Genomic DNA, 24,944 nt, shown 5'->3' with positions numbered 1-24,944 from the left:
CTGAATTTATTTTAATTATATATTATATAATTTGTTACATATAATTAAATAATTTATTATATAATATATTAAAAAATTCAAATTCGGTTTAAATTCTAACTGAAATTCCAATCGTTTTCAAATTGGCTATAATATCGAATTAAATTTTCTATTGTTACAGTGGAAATAATCTCTATTAGGGTTATGAAAAGTTCACCAAACTTATCTTATTGAAGAAGTTTAATGTTTCAAATAATATGTTAATTATTTATTAATTTAATGTAGATTAAAGAGTTAAAAACACATATTTAAATGACATGACAAAAAATTAACATTGATATATTTTTAATTTCAGATTGAAAATATGACAAAATTTATAAGATCATATATTTATATACACAACAAAACATATTTTTAATTGGTCAATGAATAAATATAATATTTTATCATATTTATTTAATTAATAATTACAATTTCATTCAAAAAAATTATTATTATAAAACAAACAAATTCTTTAAAAAAATGTTAAATTATAAAATAAACAGATATTTAAAAATCCGTTTATCGGGTATAGACTTATATTTCAGATCAATGAGATAGTTTTCAGACAAGTTTTCATCCATGTTTAAGTTTTATTTAACTTGTATGAATTCCTTCAGCATTTACAGTTTTATATACTCAGGCTAAAAGTACAACAATCTTGATTTTGTAAGATTATAAAACAAAAAGTAAAATAAAATAAAATAGAATGTTGGGTTTAATTTAATAAATTATTTGGTTTGATTAGTTAAAATTTTCACCTCTCAAGTTCTAAACAACAATATTGGACACATCATACTGTTATTTCTCCATTTGATGAATCAACATGCTATTATTTACAAGTACATCATATACAAGGATGATTATTATTAAAAAAAAAAAAATACAATTGAAAAACAGTTTTTAAGACGTTCCATAGATTAATACATGGGGATTTTTGTTTTATACATGGGGAGGTTGTTTTCTTTCTAGCTCTCTGTCTCCCCTTGGTAATCTACAAGTTGACAGAGTTTTGTAAAATAAGAAAGAATGAATGTTCCACAGAGAAGAAGCATTATTAATAATTACAAGTGTTAACAACTGAGATGTTTATAATACCTATAAAACAAATAGATTATTGGTCAGAAAATTGGATAGTGATTTACCTACTTTACACATTCAAAATGTGAGAAGAACCAAAGGGTAGTGTTCAATTAGGTCGTCTTTTGCAGAAGAGGATGAAAGTAGGGATGTTTCAGAGCATCATCAACACTTAATCTATCCTCCTGAAGTTCAACAGAAGAGTGGACAAACAATAAATATATCAATCCTACAACATTGTTCACATCTATTATTGTATGCTGCCATTACATAATTTAAAGAGAACTACCCCTTTCAAATACTTACAGGGTCCCAAACTAACAGTTGACGGACTAATCGTAGAGCCATTGTATCTGGAAACCTGTTAAAGATGGGGATGAAAATATTAGACCCATAATTTTCATACCAAAAATCAAATGTATGCATAGAGAGTATTAAGGGAAAATTTGATATATTTTTTTAAAGGTTGCCTTGTATATCAATAAACTAAAAGAGGAAACACTTAATATGTTAAGTATCCCCAAACAATTGAAAATAGCCAAAAACACAAAGATTTTTTCTATCAAACTGATGTTGTCCCTACATCATGGTGGATGAAAAGACCTTTTGCTAACAAGAGTAACAACTGCACCGATTAGACATAAAGACTTCTTTCCTAAATGGCGTTTTTGTGCGTTTTTGTTCAATTAGCTTGTGGTCATTTACATGGTAGGAATTGGAGTAGGTTTCCGATTATTTATCCCAACTGGTTACTTTGTAAGAAGTGAGGGTTATATAAGTGAGAAAATGTCACATTACAAATGTCAAAATATTGTGAATCAGTTTTTGCCGATTGATTTTATTGTGTGCAAGGATATTTGCTGGGTCAAGTGTTCAGTGTTGATTACCCGGTTAATAATATTGTGTTGATAATAGTTTCGCTTTGACATCAGACTGTTGTTGTTTCAGTTATCGTTCTAATTATCGACTGTAACTGTAGGTATCTAGTGCTTTGGTCTGTTTGCTAATTACAGACGGTTACTGTAGCCTGAATTTTTTCAATGGTAGACACTATAATTATCAACTAACTATCTCATTACTATTAAAGAAATATTACCACCATTTATACTGATTCAGACTAAACTAATATCAGCCCAGCGAGAGGGAGAAAGTGAGCGGTCGGCCATCGGTGAGATGACATGACGAGCTGCGATACTCACAACTCCTTTCAGCTCTCCTTCGACCTCCCCTACTCACCTTTCCCTCCATAAACCCATTTTAACCCTCCATCCTATCAAACCCCGCCCTTCCCCCAACAACCCACGACTAGTCCCACCATTCTGGCCCAACCATCAACCGGACCCAACCACATGTAACTAAAACCTTACCTTACCCGACACACCTCATTTTATTATAAACGGAATGCCAAAACCCAACCTGCACATCCTACCGCCAATCTCACCTTCCCCACAACCACATACCAACTGAACAGTCCTTTACACAAAGCCACCCACCAGGTTGAGGCTCTGCACAGTTCACTCCCCTAGGAGACTGTTGAGCTGCCAGTCCAGCTTCCTCCCACCAGTCGTATTTATTCGGAGGCGCTCTTAAAATCCCCCCAACGGAATTTGGAGACACCCTATTAAGTACGGAAATCGCCTTGGAAGGAAGTCCAAATCCTAAAAAAACGATCATTACTGAAAAAGGTTCCCGGCACCCCGAAGCATCCATCTGAGCCTAGAGGATGCGAGATTATTGGCGAAGTGGTCCGTTAAGCCACCTTACCGCTATCTCAAAACGGGAAGTTTCAAGGACAGGCAATAAATTGTACATAATCCCCAAATTAGATCTAAGACGGTTTTCTATGTTTCAAATCTCGATTGTAATATGTTGTCAATAGAAAGGTTGACTCGTGATTTGAAGTGTCGTGCTAATTTTTCTTTGAATGTTTGTGAACTTCAATATAGGAATGACAATTGACAATGATGAGTCTTGCTCCAGTTTCTACCCCGGTGGAACTTCACTTCAACCTAGTTTTCCTTGTACAACTTTTCATTCCATTTCTGATCAAAATGCAGTAATCATAAATAGTTTATAGAGCTTCAGCACACTCCAAGCCAGTCGCGCCCCTGAATCAAGCTTCAATCCTCTTATCGAGTATCAAGCTTCAAGCTCATATCAATTCATATCGCATTCCCATATCCAAAGGATTTTGCAACCAGAACTTTGCTACGTCATCCAACTTCAAGTGTCAAAGTCGCTCATCTATTCGTCGTGCATTAAGTAATCTTTTCGACTTGTGTTCATTTTACGAAAATTCCTCCAGGTTTAGATGCACACTTTTAAGGTGCTTGCAAATTTTGTACGGACTCAAGCAATACCCCCACGTGCATTGTTTGATAAGTTTGAAAATTTTGTCTAAGAGTTGGGGTATACTCAAAGCCAAGACGACACACAATGTTCATAAAAACTTCAAGTGAAAAAGAAGATAGTTATTCTCATTGTGTATTCTTGTGGTATTATTATTACAATAGACAACAAAAAAACATATGAATCTGAAAAAGGTTTGTCTAGCTAAAGAATTTGACACAAGATTGGATCTAAGAAAGATAATGTTGTGGTTGATAAAGGAAGATATTGGTATGGGTGGTCGCCTTATATACCTATCACATTGAGGACCAAATATCAGCTTTCCAGATAAGTGTAGTGAGTCAATTGACTCAATTCATTAGTCGTCCTACTCAAGTTCACATGAATGTTGTTTACAGAATTTGAGATACATCAAGGTTACCCCCAATAAAGGGATTACTATTTTTAAAAGATTGAAGAGCGATATCTCTTAACATACCCAGATGCAAATTCGGTTGGACACGTCACACAAAAAGCTAAACTAAGAGCTCTTACTCTCGGATTATGCGAAGGAATGTGGTTCATATAATGCTAAAAGAAAGTGGAATCATCGATAACAAGGCTATGATATTCCATTGTGACAATTTAGCATACATAAGTATTGCCAAGAATCTGGTGCATCAAGACCAAACACAAGACAGACATGCATTTTATATCTGAGTAAGTGGATTAAGGGAATAATCACATTCCATCAACACATCAACTTACACATCAAACCTCTTCCAAAGAATATATTTAAAGATTTGTGTAACAAGTTAGGACTGTACGACCTAACTTCAGGGTGAGTGTACAAATAGTTGAGTTAGTGAGGGTATGGTTCCTAGTAGTACCACCCATTATTGTTTATTCTAGATGCACATATATTGTAAACATTGTACCTTTAGTTAATTCATAGAAAATCATATGGAAGGATAGAAAACTTACAATAAATACTAGTAAAATACATTGTCATGACACCATTCTCAATTTTATTTCTTTCACTCCAATTGATGCTATCCATAATTACATATGCTTAAGGGGAATACACAAAACAAGTAAACACATACCCGATTCCAAGGGGATCTCTACTTCTTATTTTCAGTGAGAAGTACTCCTCTGAGCATTTCCATGAAGCGGGTGAATTTGAAGTCTGGTTTAAACAGGATTATAAACATGAGAAATCAATCAAAATAATTAACATGTTATTGTAATTATTTCTTCAAAAGTTTTAAACATGCCAAGGGTGAGTCAGACCAACACTTATATGCACATCTAATCAGTACATCAATTTTAACTCAAAGACAAACATGAAAGTTCTGTCAAATTATGTACAGTAGAAAGAATTCATCAAAGCCAGGGAAACATAATAATCCACTTACATGTCCTGTTGCACCCTGACTGTGATAGCTTTTCGCAGAACTTCCAGGAACTAAGATGCACAATTCCATGAAAGATCGAAGCCTAGCTCACAAAAGGCATTAACATTAGATTAGTATAACAATTTGTTGCTGCAACCATATCAGCAAGAACAGCACAATCAAATTATACATACACTATTTTTGTGCTAGGTCATAAATGACTACATAAGTGATTGATCATAAAGAATTTACACCATAGAGAACCAATATAATGAACTAATTGTGGCAGAGTAATTTGTGGATCTGGTGATGGTGATGGTTGCAATAATAGGAAAAATAAGATTAATTTTTCATATAACATTGACTACCGAACAAAATTGTTTGGCAAGAACTTTGATCGTATGGAAGATTATTCATTAAAAGAGATCATGATAGATATCAATATATGATTATATATATAATCTACAGCAAGTTGAACAGAAATATCTAGTAAAGCCAAAATGAATTTTGTTGACCCATTATTCAAGTTCAAGCATAGAATTAACAGTATATTTGAATGTAAAAAGAATAATTATCTAACTAATAATTGTATATAAATTAATAGATATTATACTAAAATATTCCCTTAATTCTAGGATAATTTCTTACCTAACAGGTCCCATGATTATAGGGATGGATTACAGAGTAATTATTGTATATTTGTATTACCTCCCTACTAAATTGATATCTAAAGAAGTTTTCCAGCTTATTCCCAACAGCAAAGCAAAATTTCTTTTGCCCAGCATAAAGATAGAGATTGACCAAAATCAGAAAGAATTCCAAAAGCTTTCTAACAAGTGTAAATAATCATGACAGGGACCATGATTGTTTAGAGACAAAAAGAAAAAATCACTAGCAATTATTGAAAGCTTCACTTTAAAGTTGAAAGAGTACATTAGAAACCAGAATTATGAAAACTGCTGGAAACATAAGAACAATGAAATGTAGTAGTAAAGAAGTGAGGAAAATATAGTTTACTATTCTTGTTGTAAGTAATACTGATGTCAATACTAGAAATATAAATGTTTTCAGCAAGTTACATTTATGAATAAATGACAACAGAAAGTCATAGGCAGTGTTCCAATAAATTACCATACCAACAATTTGACAGTCTATGGATAGAAACCATGTAAATGTTCATGCACTCATAACTCACTTGTGGGCTAGTTCCTTTAGGCCTTCACTCCAACCTTCAAGATGCTGGTCCAAGAGAGCAAGTGAAACTGCACTAATCTGAAATACATCCGGCGTGCCCAAAATCATCTCTAACATCACAACACCAACACTCCACATATCATACCTTAACAAAAGGGAGGAAAGAAACAATTATAAAAGATTTTACATTTATCTTTGCTACTGATCTCAAGTTTTAATAAAAGGGGGAAAGAAACAATTAACTTGACATTTTCCTGACATAAGATAAACATAATTGAGAACCAAAAACCAACAAATCAGTGATACTGATCTCAAGTTTTAATAAATTAGCAAGTATATGTAAACTCGGAAAATTAAGAATTGAATCAGAAACACAAAGTTTACATTGAATATAATTTTTTTAATAGGGTAAAATTTATTTTCAGTTAATGCGAAAGTCTCATGAACCTTGGTAAAACATTCCGCCAAATAAACAGTTCCAGGTACAAGTTAATGGCATGAATTACCAGAAGTCAATAAAAAACATATACGTCATGTCTAACAATACATCAAACTGGAGTTAAAAATAAAATAAAAAACAAAGGAACTCACGGCTCTAGAACAAGATAGCTGAAGGCAACTTAGGGTCCAGAAGAGTCCCATCTGCTCCGCTCATAGTTTAATTTGAATATAATTAATTACACATCTTTTAAATCATCTACTACATGTTTTAAATACATAATTATTTATAACAGTGTTAATGTTTTAATTAGAAGATGTCTAATAAGAATTAGGCAACAACAATTATGGACTCGCTACCTTCAAATTTTACCAATTATGGACTCCCTCACTCAAAACCCTTCACCAACTCAAGACATGGGAATATTTCTCCAAGGAAATAGCTCAGTCCAAACAGCATTTAAAGAATCCCTCAAAAGACCTTGTGATTAACATAGAGTACCTACCTTCTTGTGCATGATTCTGATGCAACTAAGATTAGAACTGGACTTTTAACCTAGCTAAATAGTAGAAATGTACCTTAATAGAAGAACAGGCGGTTTGAGAAGAAGAATGAGATTAGGAAGATAGAGGGGTGAGAAGCAGTTAGAAGCTAATTCGAAGAGAAAAGAAAGGAGAAGAGAGTAACCTTGAGAGAGAAGCTATTTCTGTAAAAATGAATCACATCCCTTTTCCCGCCAACTTCCAGTATATAACAGCTCCAGCATTTTAACTTCTTTTCCCGCCTAAAAGCATAAGTCTTATACCCGCCAAAGGTGTTTTCCCGCCAAAATTCAACTACTCTTTTATTTAGTTATTGTTTGTGTATTCCCCTGCTATTATATATACTTGTATAATTGAGCTGACTTAATAGTAGTGTCAGCCGAGGGTTAGGTCACCTAACCCTAGTTCTTCCTCATATCATTAGCCCCTCTTTCAATACTCGTTCAACCTCGAACAATACAAGAGGCTGATTGTTGTCTCATCTTCCCGGGTCGCATTTTCATTATTGCGATCAGACCCAACAAACTAAATATTGACCCACATTAGCATTATCCTTCCATATCACACGTTCATCCAGAACAGTTGCTAGAATTACTGGCTGCTTTTGTTGCATTAAATTAAAGGAAAATGTGAATGAGCCATTGATTCCCAACTTTCTTTTTAAGCTGTGAAATATGAACAACACTATGCATTTTTGCAGATAGAGGAATATCAAACTTTTAAGTCACCTTTCCCACTCTAGCCATTATTCGAAAGGGACCATAGTATTTATGACTGAGCTTATGTGTTTTACCTCTTAATGAAGATTGTTTATATTGTTGAAGTTTTAACATAAATTTAATCATCATCTTGAAATTCACAATCTATACTCTTTAAATTTGTCTGTTACTTCTTCATTCTATGGTGAGCTCGTTGCAGATATAACTTCAGTAATTTGAATGTCTTCTCTTGCTAATAATGTTCTGTCAACAGCCAAATCCCTTTCCAAAAAACGAAAATGAACAGGGAGAGGGTGGTTGATCATAGACTCATCACAAGGAGATATCAAAGTGGCTGAGTGAAAGTTGGTGATGTATCACCATTCGGCCAATGATTCAGAGGGTCACTCCAAGAACGAACTCATTTGAGTTCCTAAATAATGAGTGTTGAAGTAGAGCAAGTGGAACGAACCAATAAACGTTGTCGAAAAAATCTCTACCAAATATTTTGAATGGCAGTTGAAATTATCTTTAGCCGATGGTCGGTAAGGAACATCGAAAAAGGTCCTGCCAAATGATAATTGACCATCTACATATATGGCCGTAATAGTGAAAAACTCATAAAATCAGGGTAGGATACATGTAAAGGGTCTCCATGAAAGATCGAATCCAATAACTTATTATCGAAAAACTGAAAAATAACATCAGATCCGATAATTGTCTCATTTGCTTTTAAGAATGGGACGAACACGGACTCGAGAAAGGATCACCAACACAATCGAAGGGTATGAGTAGCAAACGACCCATCAATGACTAATAGTATTATTCGGATCACAAAAATTCGAGATGAAAAATGTGATTCGGCTAAATAAGATGTCGCACCGAACAAAATACAACACCAACTCAAATCTGAGTAGTGAAAATAAAATGCCACATTCGATGCTAAAAAAAGTCATTGAGGGGCTAAGGAAAACAAATTTTCAACTACTCTAGACTTTTTGCTGAAGGAAAAAAAAAGAAGAATTTACTTGAGTTCAACAATTCTAGCCTTTATGAATTTGAATCAAGCTAGAGGCAAAAGAAATCCTAAAGCCTCACAAAGACCTCGTCTACACGGCAAGATCATTGTTACTTATCACGTCTTATTATCTCCAAAAACATTTTATTATCTTGCTCATATTCTTTGAGGCATCTTCTTCTTTTTATGGAATCTTACATGGTAAGGATTTACTTCATGTTATTTAGTCAGCCACATATTCAAAATATATATTTCAAGGATTTATCAAAAAAAAATCGGCCTCACAAATTTTTAGTTTGCCTTATTCATTAAATTAATAAATATTAAAATTTATATTAATTAAATTAGTAATAATTTCTATATAAAAGTATTAGTTTGTCATATTTGTATCTAAAACTTATATTAACATAATGATTTTTAATACTTAAATTTATGTCTAATAACTTTAAATTTGATAGTCTTGTAAAACATATAATATTTAACGTTGTAAGAGGGTCTTTGTACAGAATTATGAGGAGGCTTATACTTCTTAATTAATTATATTTCCATTGTAATTCTTTCAATGGCTCAAGAACTTGAACCGGAGCTAGGTCAACAGTTTATTAGTTTTCCTTTCGAGTTTCCAAGTTTAACTCCTTTAGTTCAACTATTGACTCGTATTATATATATATATATATATATGTATATATATATATGTATATATATATATATATATGTATATATATATATATATATATATATATATATATATATATATGTGTAGACTTTGAACTGAAACGAGTTTGGCAGTAGCAAGACAAATGAGAAATAGAACTTAACCTACTTTACATTATTATCTGCTGGTCCCTGGTGCCAACTAGCATTTAGAAGAGCTTCTGGAGGCGTATAATCATACGTTTGTTCAGCTCTGTGAAAATTCAAAAAAGCTATTAGTAAGTGTAACTTGCGTATTTTAGTGAAGAGTCAATAAAGGAAAACAAAATACCTCGATGGTCCAGCTGAGCCATACAAATGCTTCATTGTATGCTCATCAATTGCACTACCAAAGTCAATAATTCGCCTAAAAATGTCCAAATTGGAATGCATAAACAACAATGTTTGTTGTTAGAGAGCTCAGAAGAAGAAAGGAAGAGTTATAGACACTTTAGACCCAGGGTTTAGCAAAACAAAGGAAAGGAAAAAGGAAAAAGGAAATATAAGTTAATAGTTGGGAAGTAGCGAACAACATAGAAGCATAAATGTTGACTCTCTCTTCTAGTTGTCAAAACATGATATCGAAAAAATAAAGAATATTCACAATCCATCAAATGTACCAAGTTAAAAAGAGTGGCTTAGAGGGGAATTTTACTGCTTTCGTGATCAAAGATAAGAAAAGCAGTTTGTTGTGCTATCTCAAAATAAATGGCTTTTTATCTTAGATTACTTGAATGTAGCCTTCTAAAAAAATCTCTTTTTAGGTTAAATGACCATTTTACCTTTACATTAATGAGGCCAAACATATAATGTATAATATAGGGTATTTTGGCTGACGATTGAATTATGTGATTGAAGAAATGATGGTTGATTTGACAGTGAATTATTTGGAAATAATCAACATCAAACAGGGCTGAAGTTCAGGCTTAGAAAGGGGTACAAGCAAAATGGGTCTGGTGACAATTAAATGTAAGGTAACAATGTAGAAGAAGATACACTAGAAACTCAGTGAATTATCATGTAAAGAATTAATGAACGAGCATGGAACAATCTGGCATACAATTTTGTTGGATACTTCTTCTCCGCAGTTTGTCTTTCCTTCATGCATCTTCCAGTTTCCTGATCTTCAAAGCAGATTACCATATTCTCTTCCAAGAAATAAGAATGTACTCACAATCAGAATAGTTCTTATACAAACTATCTTGTTTCAATATGAAGCATCATCGGTTTTAGACAAACGAGAAAGATATAAGCATCAGTTTATCAATGAACTAACCGAGAATTTATTTTTCAGTAAAATAATTGTATATAAAAAGAAGGCTGTTACTGCCTAGGGAGTATGATGTTACTATATTATGCATAAAGAAGGAAAACAAATTAACATGGAAATCTCTTATTATTCTAAATTAGGACTTATCCAAGATGCAAAAATAACAAAGTCAAAATATTTTTTGAGGTGTTACAGTCCCTAGGAAACGTGGTTGGTAAGCTGGAGCTCCCCACAGAGGACCCGGGATCTCTGAGACCCGATTCTAATTCTATGGAATTCAGGAATTTTTAAGGCCGTCGATTTTCGGCAAGGTGCATTTTCTGCTCCATCATTTTCCAAAACACTAAACCATCGTTCCTTCTGGAACCTAGCGACATTCAAACGACAAGTCCCCTATTTATGAATTTTGGTTCTCTCAAATCTAACATCGAATAGACTAGCAAGGAAATTGATGATATTGATAGGGCCGAAAAACTGGAATTTTTCTATAAATGGGAAGAAAGCAACGCAAGGCAAAAATCTAGATGTCTGTGGATCAAGGAGGGCGACTCTAATAGTAGTTTTCTCCATAACTACGCAAACTCCCGGAAAAGATGCAATCGCATTTTCAATCCTCAGGCTCAATGTGGGGACATGGAAGATGCATATATTATCAAGAATTCTATTACAATATTTTACGAAAAACTTTTGAAGGAAACTCGTTCACGAGCATCCTTTCACGTTGGAGGAGATATGGAAGGCGGTCAATGACTGCGATGGGGAAGTCCAGACGGTTTTCACTCTTAATTTCATCAAGGATTCTTGGGAATTTATCAAGTCTAGCTATCTTGACTCTTTCAATCACTTTAACATCGCAACTTCCTTCGGAAAAAACTGCAATTTATCATTTATTGTGCTTATCAAGAAGATCCAAGGGGAAAGGGACCTGAAACATTTTTGACTGACGACCTATCACCTATCAGATTGATTACAAATTCCTTACAAGGTACTCGCCAACTCTCGCCAATCGGCTCAAAACTATGCTTCTTCACATCATTTCTCTTAATCAGATGACCTTTATTCCAGGGAGACAAATTACTGAAGCCTCACTCGCTAACAAATGCTTGGACTCTAATTCTAGAAAAAAAAATCGGGTTGTCTTTGTAAACTTATATCGAAAAGGCTTTCGTTCACGTAAATTGGGATTTCCTCTTCTATGTGATGGACCGAATGGGCTTTGGTGCCAAGTGAAAAAGATGGATCAGAACTTGTGTGACCGAGCCTTATTTTTCAGTTATTATCAACGGGGAAGTTTTCAGCTTCTTCAAGAGCTCGAGAGGCCTTCGTCAAGGCGATCCTCTCTCCCTCTTTTTGTTCACAATCGTCATGGAATCCTTTCTAGACTTTTCGAAAAAGCCTCCAAGCTCGGTCTTTACTCGGGCATAAATGTCGGGACTACAAGGAGGCCTTGCAATACCACTCATCTCTTTTTTTCCATGATACTCTTTATTTAGCAAACCCCACAAAGGTTAATCTTATTTGCCTCCAAAGGATTCTCATCCTTTTTGAAGCTTGCTCGGGACTACGTATCAACAAAGATAAATCTGAAATGTTTTTTGTCGTCAACATTCCTAACACCCAAGTGTTGGCAGATACATTGGGCTTCAAAATCAGTTCTCTATCATCTAATTACCTCGGCCTTCCTCTTGGCGCAAAGATTAGAAGTATGGATACTTGGAACCCCATTATTGAAAAGATGGAACAAAGGTTATCCCTTTGGAAGAGTAAACTCTTATCAAAAGGCGAGAGGCTCACCCTTATAAGAGTACACTTTCGGCTATCCCAACCTATGTGATGTCTATTCTCCCCATCCCGACGGCCACAACAAAGGATGGAGACAAATAGGAATAAATTCTTTTGGAGCAATTCTAGCTCTTCACGCGTCTCCCACTTGATTAACTGGAAAAATACTAAGTTGTGTAAGCATGAGGGCGGACTCGGAATCAAGGACCTTAGATCCTTTAACCACTCACTCCTTTGTAAGTGGTGGTGAAAATATCATAACGATGATAACAGTTTATGGGCTAAAGCAATTTCATCCAAATACGGTATTAGAGACTTCGAATGGATTCCTTTAGCTAACAGGGTTAATCGCGGCGGTAGCATTTGGGGTCACATCGCAAAACTGTGGAATCCCTCCATCCCCGCCTTCAATTCTCTGTCTGAAATGGTACAAATATTCTCTTCTGGACTGACCCGTGGCATCCTGGCGGTACCCTTTCTGTTGTTTTCCTGAATTCTATGAAGCTTCTAACAAGAAGGGGCCATAATTGCTGAGGTTCATCGGCTCATCAATGGGCAGATCGTTTGGTCACCCACTTTCAACCAAAGGCTCTCCACTGTTGAGGCTGCAAAGTTGTCGATGCTTATTTCGCTCCTTATTGATACCACAATCTCAACGGAGTCCAGTGACAGTTTCACATTGAAGGGATCCCCTAAATTTCAGTTGAGTTACATCTATAACGCCTCTATCCCAGGGGATTTGATGAGCAGTATCCTTGGAAGGAGCTTTGGAAGCCAAAGATTCTTTCAAACAAAATTTTTTTCCTGGGAGGCTATTCACAGAGGTATTCTTACTCTCGACAAATTTAAAAGAAAAAAAATTCCCCTGCTAATAGATGCACTTAAAGCCGAAGATACGGTCAATCATATTCTCCTTCATTGTCCCATGGCCTCATCTCTTTGGGCCCTTCTTCAACTGTTATCAACCATCCATGGGCCATGCCTTTTAATATTAACATTAGGGACTTAGGGACTTTTGGGAACAATGGATCTCAAGATGTTCGAGAGGGGTTATTAGCAGTGAATGGAAGTGTATCCCACTTATTATGTGGAGGATATTATAGAAAGAACGGAATAGAAGAAATTTTCAAGGAAAGAGTTTTGAGGCCGGTAGGATTAAATGTTTTCTTCTTCAAAGTTACGCATCAATCAAGAAGAAGGGGATGCGCACCGGATGGGACTATCTCGAGCTTATCAGAATCTAACATTATTGTATTTTTGGTTTTTTTTTTCTTCACCCACTTTTCTCTGCAAACTGTTTAGGAATGTTTCTTGCATTCCACTCTCGATTTCAATAAAAAGTTGACATTTACTCAAAAAAAACAAAGTCAATATTTGAGAATAACTAAAATCCTGAAAGTGAGTAATAGATTTTCTCAAGAATGATAAAATCAAGTTGGTCATGGTAGGGATAAGACAGAATCCATTCATAATAAAGTTATACATAATTTTCTTGTCCAAGGTAGCATAAAGTTTATAAACAACATAAATTGCCTCACCGGGTTTGATATCTCTGTGAGTGATATTGCGATCATGACAAGACTTGAGAGCCATTAACTGACAGAAACAGGGAATCTCAGGTTAGGGTATGAATAATCTATTTGACATATTTTCCTTAAGAGATTAAACTAGCAAAATACAACAAAATATGTGATATGTGAAACACAAATGAAAACATACAATGCTACGTACCAGCTTAGAGATCTAGCATTTGTAGAGAAATGTAGATAAGCGAAGAATGCCTAAGCCTTTATAGTAGATAAACGAGAGATTCAATACTATTTCATTCATAACTCCAAATAACACACACTACTATTTGTAAGCTACTAACCCACTAACCTACTAAATTACTTATACTAATACTAATTACCTTACTACCCCTATACTACTACTACTAATATATCCTACTACTATCATTAAACAAAAAACTCTAAGCAAATGCTACTGTAACTGAAATAATATAAATGGTGAGGTTTCCCAGTATGCATGAACTGCCATCAGAGAAAACTGTTTTGTGTCCAGAATAGTGCTTAAAGCAGCATTCAGTTGGATATAAGATCTCATTCATAATTGTATGATTTTGAACAGTTAACGGGCCATTGACACATTTAACATTGAAATCTTAAAATAGGTTTAACCTATCAAGGACGAAGATGCATTTCTGTTGATTAAAATTCAAGAAAAATATATTTAAATAGCATGGACAATTTTTAAGGGCAGCATTAATTTTATATCGGGCACATACCAACTGCCACACAAGATTGCGCATTTCCTCTTGTCCATCATCTGTGGTCTTCAGCCAATTCCACCACTTTGATGGCTGCAAAACCTGTATATGCTCTATAGACCCATTGTTTTCAACTTCTTTGGCTGTGTATAACAACTTTGACAATGACATGCCCTCATGATGAAATACAAGCCATATATCATTAGATTGAGATTCAAATGACTCTACATATCTTGCAACATGATTTAGACCTTCTTCATAAGAAACATTGTGCAGGTTATTTTTGTTACGGACAATTTTCTGAAATTTCTGGCACTTCAATGTTTGATGAGCTACTGTATCATTTATTCCTTCATAGTCAAACAGAAACTGTTCTGGTTCTTCAAACAAGGGCTCTACTTGTCCAGATGAAAGATGACCACCTAAAGAGGAAGAGGCATTTAAGAAAACTTCGCCAAAATACTTTTCTCGGAGTCCGCTTAAGTAAAAGTTGCTCCCTCTTTCCACCTGTCAAAACAATGACCAATTATATGCTATAAAATGTAATCATCATCCAACATTTAAATAAAAGAATGGGGAGAAAATGAATGAATACAACATATATATTTTAGTTGCCAGTGAAATCTGCAATTAATTACTTATAACCACACATTACAATTATATGTTAGGAATATTGCTAGAAAAAATCCTACTCATTTTGTATTTGCATATGCAGGCCAATTCTCAAGTTCAAAGCATTTTGATTCTACACCATTCTCCTTTTGTGTCTTGGAAGGATTTTGAGTGTCATTTTCTCATTATCCACAACACTACTCATGATAACATACTGATTCCACATAATGTTGATGAAGCCCTAAGTCAACCTCAGTTATTGATTAATTACAGGCCCTTCAGAAAAATTGAACATGGTCAATTTGTGATTTTCCATCTATTAAAAAGATAATCGTCTTTAAGTGGATATTCAGAGTGAAACACGAGGTTGATGGGTCAGTTGAAAAATTCAAAACATAACTCGTAGTAAAAGGGTTTTCTCAGTTATATGGTATTGATTATCAAGAAACTTTTGCTCATGTGGTCAAATTAAATATCATCAGAATCTTGTTTTCTTTAGCAACAAGCAAAAGTCGTTGTACCAACTTGATGTGAAAAATGCAACTCTAATGGAGAATTAGAAGAAAAAGTGTACATGAAAATTAAACCGGGTTTGAATCCAAATTCAAGAGGAAGCAAAATCTGCAAGCTTCACCAATGATTGTATCGTCTCAAGCAATCACAAGAACAAGTTTGCAAAATCAATCAAAAAGTCCCAACACATTCTAAGCCAAGCTGATCATACTATGCTTATTAAGACATCTTGTGAAAAGAATAAAGCAATTCTTATGTTGATGATATTGTTCTCACGGGTGATGACGAGGAAGAACTCTTGAATTTGAACTTGTAAAAGGCTTTTGCAAGAAAATTTGATAAAAAAGAACTTGGACATCCCAAGTTGTTTCTTGGCATGTAAATTGCTGGGTTGACTAGACGTATTCTATGTCTAACGCAAATACTCTCTAGATTTATTGTTGAATAAAACAAGAATGTTTGGATGTAAACCAATTGATACTTCTATGGACCCCTACAACAAGATCGAATCTAGAAAAGATGGTGTCTTAGTTGATAAAGTGTGATATACCAAATTACCAATGACCGAGAAAATGGGCAAATGTTTCTAAAGAATGAGGTACATCAAAGGCACTCCAGAAAAGGGGCTAATGTTTCTAAAGAATGAGTCAAAATGTGTCATTATACACAGATGCAAACTGGGCTGGATATATCACGGGGTCAGAGAAGTAATTTGTATATGGGGTAATTTATATGTGGAGTAATTTGTGACCTAGAGAAGTAAGAAGCGGTCGTTTGAGTCTAGAAGCAGTGTTGAAGTTGAGTGGAGAGCTCTCAATCTTAGACTATGTGAAGGAATATCGGTTGTCAGAATTCTGAAGGAACTTAGAGCCACCCATAACAAGACAATTAAACTTCATTGTGACAGGCTTAGATAGTGGTAAAAGTGTACAGTTAGTGAGTTAGCATAGAGAAGTAGTGGTAATTACCCACTATGTTGTATATACTTGATGTAAATTGTAGCTTTTAATATCATCAATGAAAAATATTACAAAGTATTTCTGTTTTCAAACTCTCCCTCACGGAAACTTACCAAACTCGGTGAACAAATGTTGTTGGGGAAACAAAGTATCCATAAAGATTAAAGAATCAAAAAGACCTTTTAAAGTCTCCAAACATTAGTCTCATTAATAGAAACACTGACAATGAAAACATTAGCATAGTTTCATTAATATTTAACAATGACAATGAAAAACATAAGCATAGTCTCAGTAATGGTTAACACTACCAAAGAAAGCATAAGCTAGTTGTAAATAAAGTAAATTGTAAGAAAAAACCCGGAAATCTCAAGTAGCTATGCATCAAAAAGCAACCTAACTTGATAGTGTGAACTTTTGTTCTATGGTTACTTTTTTAAATTAGTGTAAAAAGCAACCTATCTTGATAGGGAACTTTGGTGCTAGGATTACTTCTTTCAATTGATGTATAGGAAATGCATGTCAGTTCCACCAAAAGAATACTACCATCAAGCTAATGCCTTACCACACAGATCGCAAATAAAGTTACTTGTTCCAAGCTGCATATTTTTTACCTTAACTGATTAGTGTCATTGTATAGTTCTTTTACATTTACAACAGTACAAATGAACTCTTATAATGAATACAAATAACTGAAAATAGAAGTCAAACAATTCCTTCAATGAAACAACTGAATTTGATAAGCTAAATCGACTACATACCATTATACGCTTGAGAATAAACAAATTGTCCCCACCATTACTAAAATTAGAATCTGAAGCATTGAACTTTGTGTGAAAATTTCCATCATGCATGCCAAGATGAATGTTATTAAATGAATTGCTTTGTTTTCTTGGATATACACGTGAAACGTTGCTTCCTTCACTACAGTTCCAGTAATATGCAAGCCAAACTTCACCAAAGGCTCCACGGTCAAATCTTTTCTTCAGTATGTACCTAATAATAAGCAAATAGTGTATCAAATAAGACTCGCAAAAGAGTATATCTAGTTAACTGCATATTAAGATTAAACAAAAATAGTAAATCAAATAAGACTAGTGAGAGTATAGCAAGTCAAATGCAAGTATTATTAGTAATCAAATAAGAATCCTAAGATAGATATAGCATCTTAAATGCAAATACTATCTTCCATTTGATAAGCAGAATAAACAGTTCTATCATGGCTAAATAGAAAATGAATATCTTCATTTTTCTACAAGAGTCCCTATATTTTCCAACTGAATTAATAATACACAAATTTCTATGAAGAATTCCTATTTTTAGTACTCTTAAATCCCATATGTTAAATAAAAATCCAGGCGGGGATAGTCTAACATTTCTTTCCAGCAAAAAAAAATACAATCCACTTAATATCGAATGATGACTACAATCCAGCAAGGTCCAAATTGAAACGGAGATTTTCAAGTAAAAAGTATCCACCACAGCAGGTAAACCCATCCAGATTTGTCATACACTGAAGGTGTTTAGGTCTCTGAGATGCTGTTGTGGCATCCATTAAGAGCAATAAATAACTACAAAAAGGAAATATACCTTGAGTCAGGTAATGAATGTCCAGCTGATCCATATTCTGAGCCACTATTCAGGAAAGGAATTGAATCCAGGAAACCAAGAAAACCAGCAAATAACTCGGGATTCATACATTTTCCATTACCTCCATTAAGTGGTGTTCCAAGACATAAACCAGTACTCTGATCTACATGAACCTTAATTGATTCATCTGCAACAAGGAAATACACAAAAGGCTCCAATATAAACACATAAATGCAGAAGTAGAGAATCCTATACAAGGCAACTTAACTTACCATGCCGTTGAATAAGTGGTTGACACAAAGCATGTTGAGGTTCATACATGACTTGTTGATCAACTTTTTGAACCCAGAAGGAGTAGTCGACATCCTCACTAAGATTCTCTGACAGATAAAAGCAACCAACACTGCTTTGCTTTCCTTTAACCTATATATGTGAAGTTAAATACCATCAATCAAAACAACAGACAGTTATTCCTGACAATTATTTAAGAAAAGAAACCTCATGTAAATAGAATTATCAAATTGAGTGATTTCAAAAGTTACACATCTGAAAAAATGTAGCAAGGGAGTAAATAAGGTACTCAAGCAAGTGAAAGGCACACACTAATAAAAGTAATGTATATATAAAACATTTCAGCTAGTAAGCAAAACTTTGTTATAAATTTAATATTCCAATTCATTTTCTGTTAAACACATAGTGATCACTAAAACATTGTAAAAACAAGAAGATAAAAATAACTCAGTCTTTTGAACTATTGGAATATCTAATGGAGCATATACAAGTTATTCTTTTAAAAATCTTCCCTACATCTTGTGATCAAATGAGTCATAATATTCCATGATGATGTTGGTTTCATGCTATAAGCAGATGGGATCTAGTCTACCAGTTCATCATATAAGATGAAACCATAGGGTTTTAAAGTGTGCTTATTATGACCTTTTTCGGCAATAAAAAGTATTATGTTCTATCCCTCCTCTTTTTGTTGATTTAAAATTTTCAAGGTTAATAGGATAAAACCCACAAGATAAAGCATCTAACCATACCAGTGGCCAACCACAATGTGAACGTCATTTTCTTCTATAAACACAATCTTTGTAGAAGAATTTTTATACGGGGGTTTAGCCATTAATTCTGTTAATAAGAAGTGGCTTAGTAGTTTCTATAAATAAGGCAGATTGTAAGTTGTAACACTTAAAATGAGAATCACACAAACAGAAGGGGATGAGATAGCACAGTGCAAGAGAGGATGAGACTTTAGAAAAAATAGGTGCCACTGAGATAGAATTAAGTTGAGAAATACACAGTGCCTTTTTGCCATATTTTCATCATACCCTTGATGTACTCACATCCCAAAAGACTTTGTAAGCCTACAATACCCAACCCAAAAGAAGATAAATAATTGCATTAAGGGAGCATTGTCTCGTGGAATATAAATAACACGTGACAATGTTCCCCCTCAACACTCGCGTCAACGCGAGAACCGGTCACAGCCGACGTGACCCCAACACGTGTTGTCATTGATAGCAACAAGTGAATAGGCTAATTTTTTTGAGGACTGGAGAGCAAGGCCCAATCATATTCTTTGGGACTTCTTAAGTTTAGCATATTGGATCGTCACCTCCTTATCATCCCTTGATGACCTGTTGAATGAAGAAAATATCTGAAACAGGTGATGACGGTGAAAGAATACACAACAAGAGTTTTATGGATGTATTATATAAACTTCCTGATTTAACTTAGGAATATACAATTAAGGGACACCTTAATGGGTTAAAAGAAGAAATCACGTGTTCGATCTGAATGTCGACAACTCCTGCGGATGCAATAGGAATGGTTAAACTTCAAGAAAGAACAAATCTCAAGCTTCGGGAGGTGGTATTTGAGGGAAGGGAGAAACGAGGTTATTTGGCCAATAAGGGGGAACTGATATTACCGGAACCAAGGATGGACCGGACACAGGAACATGAAAGAAGACGGAGGGCTTTCAAATAAAGAAAAATACCAAAGGAAATACAAAGAAATATCTAGACTAGAAGACATACAATGAAAAACGACGTGAAACAACCTAGATTTCAACTGTGATCAGAAATGGGCATATGACCATAATTGCAAAAACAAGTTTATACATGATGTGCGTGGAATTAGTGAGTTGGACATCCACGATGAGCCACCAAATATTAAATAGTTGTGTCCACAATCCTTGTTGAATTTGAATCTCGTTCGAGGTCAAACGAGTGGAAGGGCTATCGATAAGAGGGGTTCGGTTAAAAGTTAATTATGTTAATAAGATATCGATTAGTAGTTTATTATATATACGGCAGGATGGCGCCAAAGTTAGTTGTGAATTGTTTAGTAGAATTTCACTCTCTTCAAAACTTCCCTCTTTTCTCACCCAATAGTTTCTTCTTCTCACTTGGGGATTCTTCTTCTCATCTCCAAATTCTTAGAAGCTCTCGATGGGTTAAGAGCTCACTTCTCTTCTCATGTCAAACTCTAGTTCTTCTTCACCATAATAACCTTTAATTCAAGGTTTTTAGACCTAATTGGCTAATTGAAATTGGAGTTCTATCAAATTTCATCAAATGTAATGCCAAATAATTGCAAGGAAAACATTATCAATGCACCATATGTTCTCATAAGTTGGGATGACTCCATAAAAAGTGCAAAGAGAAAGAGCATAACAAAAAAGAACACAATAATGCAAATGAAGATCTTCCGGTGAATCTTACCAATAGCCTGTCAAATTTGGCGGAAAATGGATGAGCGAGCTCCATGTCTGCATGAAACCAACTCCCTCAGATATAATAAAAGAGATAAATGTAACATTTGCAATGAGTAGGGAAGCCCCTTAATCACAAACAAAGTTGATGTAAGGAGACACATAATTGGAATAACATGTCTGACTAGTAGTCTATATTAGTAGAATAACTGTAAGAATTAGAAATTGAGAGTTTGTGGCACCACAATGGGAAATACATGTTATATCAATACAATAGTAATACAAAGAGAATTATAGGACATTGTTGGTTTAGTTAAAGCCAGGACATAAGGTAAAAAAGGAAAAGTTGAAATTTCCGCGTTCTAGATACAATTTTAAACAATATCCATATTTATATTAGACTATATTTCATTTTAAACAATGGATAACATTGTAATAGACTATATTTGACATATATGAACTACCATCCACCAACGAGATAGTCAAAGATCGATTTCCCACGATTAGATGGCAAAGATGTTGATGGATGGATTTACGAGGTAAAGATCTTTTATAAAGTCCATGATACACCAGAAGAAGAACAAATTTAGTTCAACACCGCTCATTTGAAGGGAGTTGCCCACGTTAGTTCAGCTCTCATGTGTTGACGATTTTTGGGCATAGCTTCAATATTTGACACACCAGAGGAGGAACCACCTCCCAAGTTAATGGAGGTGTCGAGTGTAGAAGAATTGGGGTAACATTCAATGCTATTAAAGGGTTGGCAACATTTGAATGAAATCCAGAGAGAAATTGAAAAGGTGAAGGTCTGTATCCTTACAGATTCGGGGAAGGCACTCCTAACTTTATTATCCTAGGATCATCTAAGAAAATTGGCCATCCAATTACAAAAACATCGAAACCGAAGCTAACACCAATCAACTTGTTAGTGATTATGATACTAAAGAAGGAGACAGACATCCCATCAAGTACAACATAGAGGTGGTAAATTTGATTTCACAAACTTTCGAAAAAGGTCGAGCAATAAATTTATCATCAAGAAAATTCACCTGGCTCATCGTCAATAAACCTCTGCATTCCAAATGACAGGGTACTGACTTCTTCTCCATCATATTCATTTAATGAATTCCAAGAGAAGCCAGAAGATCTGAGTGGAACTACAACAGCAGCCAAGTTATCGACGCTACCCCTTTCAAATGCAGTACTAACAATGCATTCAGCCAAAGAAGAGCATGCTGAAGAATATTTAGACACCAAAGTGCCACGAGTATGAAAATCCCATGAGATGTCACAAACATCTTCTGGTGTCAACTTGTCAAAAATCCCATCAGATGCAGCCACCAGGTAGCTGTCATTGGCCGCCAATGTTTTCCATTCAGATACCTCAGGTGTAGATATAACACCGTAACTGTTATTAATGAGAAAAAGTAAAAATTAAAAAGCTACTTCCATATATTTATCATTTTTTATTGGAAATAAAGAGACCGAACAAATAAAAAAGTTACTTAGTAAGTGGAAGACCAAGCATACAACCCTAAAATATTTGTCTATTCATATTCAGGTCAGCAAGAAGAGTTGGCCCAAGGAAAAGTAGAATGTCAAAATCTTCTCACTATATTTTTACCTTTTGAAAGAAATATCTCCAATGGAACGAGAAACAGCCAGTTGACCATTAACTCTTGACACACCACCCCAGTCAAGAACATAACCACCAGAAGATTCAACTCGGGACCTCTCATCATGCCTATCTGGATGGTGATCTCTTGTCAGCTCATGTGCAAATAAATGAGTGAAGCCGTTAGATGCTTTCCATTTTGATCCATCATAATTTTTTGCATGTGAAATGACCCCGTTTTGCCTTCTGTTCCTGTATAGTCTTATTAGAGAAGCTGCAATTTCAAAAGAAAATTCAGAAGTACTACTGAGATATTCAATGTTTCAGAAGTACTACTGAGATATTCAATGTTCACAAAGAAATAAAGTAACATAGTTGAAACAATTATGCCTTAATCAGAGAATATTTTCATCTCACGTTAACAAGTACTATGGTAAACTGATGAGAATATGGACTGTTGGTTAATGTTCCATGCATAAAAGCAATAAATAGGAACATCAATCTACTCATGCAGATTTTGTAGATAAATTTCCTGACCTCTGGCCTCGGCAGGAGATTGAAATCTTTCAGAGCACAAAAGAGCTTTTGAGTCCCCAATGTTGGCAACTAAGATTTGGCCATCTGCAAGAAGAATGACAGTGGCAGTAGAACCCGAGTGCAGATTGTCTCTTGAAGCTTCCTTCATAAACAATCCAATTAATGATAAAATGAAATAAAAGAATGATATCATGTAGTCACTCAAAATCTAATCAAGATGAAACCTGCCTTAGAAAATGTTGCATCAATATCAACTATTGCCTTTAATAATGATTCCTTCAAAATTTCCAAGTGAAAGGATTCAACAAACAATGCCGACTGTCTGAGCAGGAAAAAGTCATTATCATAAGATTGAGGAACACACACATATATATATATATATATATATATATATAAATCAAATGAGTACTAGATAAATCAACCATGCTCTAAGTGTGAGGCCTGTCACAAAGCGGCCCTTATTCTTTGTGTTCTTGTAATATAATCAAAAGATAAGGGAAGGTATCTCTACCACAAGCAATAGAGAATAATATTAGGAATAAGAAGGCACCTCTCAGAGTCTGATAAATAATTTTGCAGTTTTTCACCCATATTCATCCCTTGAAGAGCATGATACCCTTCGCTGTTATCTGGTAGCCTTGCTATAGACTTCGAGGATAAAATAGAGAATGTAGTGTCAAGAAGAAAATAAGTGTGCAACATGAAGTATTCTAGAAGAAGTCTTGAAGCCATCTCACTAGCTTCAACACCATTATGACCATCAAAAACTGCCAGTATACCAATCATAAACTCGGAGAGTCCTGCAGGACCTGATCCAATTCAATATATTAAAATGACAACAATCTACAGCAGTTTATAAATAAGACTTCAAGTGTTAAGCAGAGAAACTCTTGTTCACTAGACATGTAAATCTATTCAATCACGCTTTCAAGTGATGATTCAATGTAAATATATCAAAATCTGATTACTGAGAACTTTGTAACTGAAGTTGACGTAATGTTTTGTCCCCAAATTGGGTATAGGAATCATCAATTACAGTGAATACCTCAACTTCACTTTCTTGGATTTTATGTGATCATTCTTATTCATTTGAATACATATTTAACATAGTCCCATCCAATTTCTGTGAGGCAAAGTTCAAAACAAATTCTAACTGTGAATCAAATAGTTCATTGTTTTGCAATATATCCAGGATTTAAAAGAGATTATAAAAACACTGGCAATTCGTCTCATTATGATTCATATGAAAATAATCTCTTAGCAACTAAAGTATGTAGTTACTCTAAGACGTTTGTGTATGTGTGAGATAGAGAGAGAGAGAGAGACCAGGAAACGGAATTCGGATGTCTAGAGCACAAAGAGTGCGATCTTCCTGTGAAGGTCGTCGACCCTGATGCATCGCTGTCTGACACCTGGCCGTCCCCGGCGAGGATACATATTCCAATAGCTTCCATCGAGGGCATTTGGGTGACTGAAACACCGCCGGCGCTCCGCCTTCTTTATACACCGTCAAACAGGCCGGCGATTCGGCGAAGATATCCGACGTTACGGCGAAAAGAAATCCTAGAGACAGTACGAAAAAGGACTTGCTTAGTTCGGCCATCTCCTTCAAGTATATACATGCTTTCTCATAGCACAGGGGAATTTTAGGGTCGAAGAACTCAAAAGGAAAATGAC

General features: G+C 34.8%; 1 protein-coding gene across 2 annotated transcripts; it reads right to left on the bottom strand.

The window, feature by feature from the left end:
- Positions 1 to 835: 835 nt before the first annotated feature.
- Positions 836 to 24,944, bottom strand: LOC124919630. Of its 2 annotated transcripts, XM_047459912.1 has the most exons (21): positions 24,594 to 24,943; positions 23,818 to 24,076; positions 23,496 to 23,589; positions 23,268 to 23,409; positions 22,740 to 23,004; positions 22,165 to 22,523; positions 21,126 to 21,172; positions 18,669 to 18,819; positions 18,397 to 18,583; positions 17,568 to 17,802; positions 14,744 to 15,232; positions 13,998 to 14,055; positions 10,468 to 10,555; positions 9,700 to 9,774; positions 9,538 to 9,621; positions 6,019 to 6,162; positions 4,845 to 4,926; positions 4,533 to 4,615; positions 1,405 to 1,459; positions 1,164 to 1,283; positions 836 to 1,012 (listed from the first exon to the last, which is right to left on the bottom strand). In XM_047459912.1, exons 1-20 carry the CDS (start codon positions 24,868 to 24,870, stop codon positions 1,212 to 1,214), a joined length of 3,246 nt encoding a protein of 1,081 aa, XP_047315868.1. In that variant the 5' UTR covers positions 24,871 to 24,943; the 3' UTR covers positions 836 to 1,012; positions 1,164 to 1,211. The 2 variants fall into 2 exon arrangements, 1 of the variants encoding a protein (XP_047315868.1); XR_007097584.1 differs by lacking the exons at positions 836 to 1,012; positions 1,164 to 1,283; positions 1,405 to 1,459; ... (1 more) ...; positions 4,845 to 4,926; positions 10,468 to 10,555 and having other exon boundaries at positions 6,105 to 6,162; positions 24,594 to 24,944.

Source organism: Impatiens glandulifera, chromosome 1 (genome assembly GCF_907164915.1).
Source record: "Impatiens glandulifera chromosome 1, dImpGla2.1, whole genome shotgun sequence".
NCBI lineage: Eukaryota > Viridiplantae > Streptophyta > Magnoliopsida > Ericales > Balsaminaceae > Impatiens > Impatiens glandulifera.
The sequence above is the reverse complement of the archived record's forward strand: the minus strand, read 5'-3'. Positions and strand labels throughout refer to the sequence as shown.

What these genes read in the sequence shown, in the direction of transcription:
- LOC124919630 (XM_047459912.1), bottom strand. Translation starts at nt 24,870, where the DNA reads ATGGCCGAACTAAGCAAGTCCTTTTTCGTACTGTCTCTAGGATTTCTT. An exon ending in GGAGATATTTCTTTCAAAAG is followed by an intron (nt 22,524 to 22,739) that starts GTAAAAATATAG and finishes CATTAATAACAG; the next exon opens with TTACGGTGTTATATCTACAC. An exon ending in GGCTCAGCTGGACCATCGAG is followed by an intron (nt 9,622 to 9,699) that starts GTATTTTGTTTT and finishes GAATTTTCACAG; the next exon opens with AGCTGAACAAACGTATGATT.